The following is a 4,605-nucleotide window of genomic DNA, read 5'->3' on the forward strand; positions in this document are numbered from 1 at the left end:
GGATGGGGGGGGGGGGGTGATGTTGACATGGGGCGACTTTGATGCGAGGCGACATTGACGCGGGACGTCGAATATATTTTTAGGATAGGCCAAGTGTTGGTTTTTAGCTCGCCTTGACATCGGCAAGATGAACTATTGCCATGGGGTGTCGTACGTGTCCGTTCGTCCGTCAACATTTGGCTACGGTCAACGATAACTCAAGAACAGTTTGACCCACATGTTTCAAATTGAATACAGTTTTACTCTTATGGGAGAGGTTTGAACGTCCTATTTTGGAGCTCGCCAGTCGACCTACTTTCGAGCCATGCCCACTTTTTGGCAAAAAATGAAATGGCCATCTAAATTCATTCAATTTTGTTAAATTTTGGTATGTGAATGTGTAAGGCTAGCCCCAAAACAGTTGTTACTCATATGGGAGAGATGACAACATCCTATTATGTTGTCAAACTGGTCAACAACTACAATTATACCTATATACGTGTATTAGATTCTTCGTTGCAATAATGTGACTGGGACATTTTATTGTTTTTATTTGTGCGATATTCATAAACCAAAATAGCGATCATTTAGGCGTAGCGCCATCTCTTGTCAAGATTTCAGACTTTCAGATCTGAAACATTTATTTTTCGCATCAAAACTTATGGATATATCATTATCAAGAGTATATAATGGCAGATATGCTATATAATGGGAGTTCTCCCATATATACTCTTGCTTTATATATCTCTCCTCTTTCTTCTATCACACCCAAGGTGAGCTACAGTGTCATTGACACTTTCATTAAAATTAGAAAGATTAACATACGTCGCTGGTTGCTATTGATCAGTCATCTATTGATACGTGATGATGTCATTTGCTCGCTGTATTGGTCAGTGCAGGGGTCGAACTTTTGTATTAACACACTCCAGCCCAGGATTCTCCAAGAGCACTTATTAGGTGGCCTGCCAGGCTATCGTCGAGCCCCGCCATCATAAAATGCACCCGCCACTCTAAATATCATAGCCCCGGACCCCCCTAGCACGCAAACCGCCTTCGGCGATTTGCAACTAGGACCGTAAAGGCAGCACCCCCATGCTATAATGAAAAAGCTTGGAGAACCCTGCAGCCCGATTCTGGGTCAGCCATGATGTAAGCCCTCGTTTGTTAGCATGGAAGCGCGGTGACAGCGCACTATCCGGTTATTGTGTGTGGATATCATCAGTGGGTGGGTGTGATGACAGTGCAAACACGATGCACAACCACCGTATGTATCGTATATGTCAGTATCATGCATCAGTATTTATTATTACACATACGGCACTGGTTACACATTGTAGCTACACACTCTGATAGCTACAACTAGAGACTTGATAGCAGCTTCGACTAGTGGGTAGCGGTCAATGGTACGTGCCGCCACGTTGGTCGTACGTGGGTCTCGGCTATGCCTATTGCCTAACGATAGCGTGGCGAGTGAAACATCTCGTGGGTGAAGCTTGAGCTAATCTGTGGTCGTCGTGACGACAGGTCGCGCTCTCGGCTGGCGGGCAGCAGGGACGACGGCGGCGGGAGGAGGAGGAGGCAGAGGAGGCGCGACGAGGACAGGCGCAGGCTGGAGAAGCGGCGCGAGCGGCCGCAGCAGGCGAGTCGTCAGCGCGACCGCTTCTGGAGCTGGAAGGAGAAGGAGAAAGCCCGGCAGATTGTGAGTGCGAGAGATAGTGAGTGGTGGCGTGCGAGAGATGCTCGACTTGGCTACGAAGAGGGGGGGGGGTCGAACTTATAACGCAATAGCGAGCTGACCGTTGCTGCAGTGCACCGAGTGTGTGTCTCTACAGAGGAATAGAATCTGCGTATCTACAGTATATAGTCTTGTGTTTCTTCAGCGCTGTATAGTATATGTGCTGTGCAGCGATACATTGTGGGGTGCATTTGTATTTTCTCGCGTTCCTCTAACACGTTGCCCCTCTCTGCGTGCATGAACCCTGTAGGAAGAGCGGAGAATTGTTTACGTGGGAAGAATAAAGGATGGCACGACGCGCAAGGATCTGAAGCGGAGGTTTAGTCGGTTCGGCCCAATAGAGGAAGTCAGCGTGCATTTCCGTGAGGATGGGTACGTGTGCATGTGTGTTAGAATATGGTGACATAATGATATGTGTGTGTGCGTGCAGGCGTGCGTGCGTGTGTGTGCGCGCGTGATAGTTTATGGTGACATGATATTGTGCATGTGTATGTGTGTGTTAGATTACAAGGGACATTGTACTTTTGTAGTGTGTGTGCGTGCAAGCAGGGCTGTGTGTTTTTGAGAAATGCAGTGTGGGTGTATGTGTGTGCGTGCTATGTTGTGTGTGGTGGTGTATGCCTCTTGTGGCTGAGTGTTGTGCCCTCACTGTGTCCCTTGCTCTGCTTCAGGGACAACTATGGATTTGTGACGTTCTCATACAAGTGTGATGCATTTGCAGCTATAGAAGGTATGAGTAATCACGAATGTTCTTCCTGCTTTTAAAATGGCAGGCACGACAATCTCTTGAAAGTTCTTGGTGTGATGGACATGTTAAAAGCTGTATGTGCATGATGTATTTATAGTAAGTGACATATATGGTTAGCTCTGTCATGTGAGGGGTAGGGAGGCTAGCTAGCTTCAGCCAGAGAGAAACACATAGGGGCTTCATTAAGGTAACTAACATCAAACTAGACATTTCTTGCATTACAAGTCGCGCGTGCCACCTGCGTGTGAGCGCTATCTGCTGAAAATGTATCATCTACTCACATTTCATTCTCTCTACAGAAGGAAATAATGATCCCGGTGAACCAAACTACGACCTGTGCTTCGGAGGAAGGCGCCATTTCTGTGGCAGCAGATACGCAGATTTAGGTAGGTTCCCTTTGCCAGTATATTTATCTGCTTTCCCATTGCCAGTTCTCTGTTAGTAGATATACTAGGTAGATTTCCATTGCCAATTCGGTGTCACTAGATTTAGGTTGGTTGGCATTGCTATTTTATTCCTACCATTCTACCCTTTTTGTTTCTCCCAGAAAAATTCTGTAATTATAAGATAGGGTCAAAATGATGCCATAATTATGTGATTGTCTCTCAGCTTCAGGGGGCTTCACCCCCCCCTCCCCCCCCGAATCCCCCCGAATCCCCCCGCAGGGGCTTCGCCCCTTGCACCCGACATTCTCATCGACCGACATTCTGGCCATTCTCATCCCTGTCAAATTCAAACATGGAACCCGTTGGTTCTGAAAATCACAGGGTCCAATAATTAAGAAATGGAAAGTACAGAAACCCCTACTTATTCTTCCCCTTACCCCAAAATTCAAAATTCTTACAAAAGCTTCTGCACTATATTAGACTCTCTGCAAGCTGAATGCTGGCTGGTGTTTGTTTCTTTACTATTCCCGCATAATGAATAGGCCGGATGTACACAGCATGCAGTTTATTAAGATAAACTCTTTGCACAGCAACATCCCTCCATAATGGCGCCAGTGTCTCCGGTTTCTAATGAGATCCGATATTAATTAGTCCATTAGTAAATGATCGTTTCTTTCATCAATGTTGCTATGACAATGTCTCGACTATTAAATCATCGGCAGAGAGTTTCCTGTGACGGCCGTGCTTAATGCGTGTGTGTCTCTGGAATTGTTTGCATCGCCGACGACTTGATAAATGATAAATGCGACGTTTGCGCGAGTAGATTGTACAAGGCAGTAATTTCCCGTTGTCTGTAGGAAATTAGCAGAAGACTCCGAGATGGAGCTGAGATAAGATTGTGGTTGTAATTACGTAATTATTTCCTGCGGCCGCCGTTCAGCTTTATTTCCCGCCGTTCAGCTTTATTTCCCGCCGTCCACAGATAACATGCCGGAGGAGTACGAGGACTACACGGCGGCGCCCTCTGTGTCCGAGTCGCGCGGCGGCAGCGGCGGCGGTGGCGGCGACGTGGACTTTGACACGCTGCTGAAGCTCGCCAAGCGAGCCGTCCACCAGAAGGAGCCACCACCGCTCGCTAAATGACGGCATGCGCCGGCTAGGAGTATTTGCTTGCCGTCGTCGCCGGTTTCCTGACAGTGGCGCTACCTTGCTGTGCACTGCTAGGATCCTGTGGTGCCCCCTGGCATGTGATGCTAGGCTGGTGGTGCCTCCACGTGGCACACTGCATAGCGCTTGTATTGTATTGCGTGATTGTAACCGCAAACGTGTCAAAATTAGGCATTGACGAATGCGTAAACACGTGTCAACCCATGTGTCAATACATACATGTTAACACGCTAGTGCATGCGTCAACGTGTGTAACTACAAATCAACACGTGTCAACGTTGCACATCAGCCTGTGTTAACACAGCAATGCATATGTCAACGTGTGTAACTTGATAGCAGACTGTGTCAACGTGTGTAACTTCACAGCAGACTGTGTTAACATGTGTAACTTCACAGCAGACTGTGTTAACGTGTGTAACTTCACAGCAGACTGTGTTAACATGTGTAACTTCACAGCAGACTGTGTTAACGTGTGTAACTTCACAGCAGACTGTGTTAACATGTGTAACTTCACAGCAGACTGTGTTAATGAGTGTAACTTTACAGCAGACTGTGTTAACGTGTGTAACTTCACAGCAGACTGTGTTAAC

The 4,605-nt window shown here is 47.1% G+C and overlaps 1 protein-coding gene across 1 annotated transcript in view; it reads left to right on the forward strand.

The window, feature by feature from the left end:
- The window catches only part of LOC106810336, a 14,598-nt gene extending 9,999 nt beyond the window's left edge, over positions 1–4,599 (forward strand). The window contains exons 11-15 of the mRNA XM_014813645.1: positions 1,472–1,678; positions 1,965–2,086; positions 2,386–2,444; positions 2,762–2,848; positions 3,831–4,599. Of these exons, the coding sequence (XP_014669131.1) occupies positions 1,472–1,678; positions 1,965–2,086; positions 2,386–2,444; positions 2,762–2,848; positions 3,831–3,991 (636 nt within the window). The 3' untranslated portion in view covers positions 3,992–4,599. The remainder of the gene's footprint in view (positions 1–1,471; positions 1,679–1,964; positions 2,087–2,385; positions 2,445–2,761; positions 2,849–3,830) is intronic.
- The last annotated feature ends 6 nt before the right edge of the window (positions 4,600–4,605 follow it).

This window comes from Priapulus caudatus, unplaced genomic scaffold, assembly GCF_000485595.1.
Source record: "Priapulus caudatus unplaced genomic scaffold, Priapulus_caudatus-5.0.1 Scaffold434, whole genome shotgun sequence".
In the NCBI taxonomy this organism is placed as follows: domain Eukaryota; kingdom Metazoa; phylum Priapulida; class Priapulimorpha; order Priapulimorphida; family Priapulidae; genus Priapulus; species Priapulus caudatus.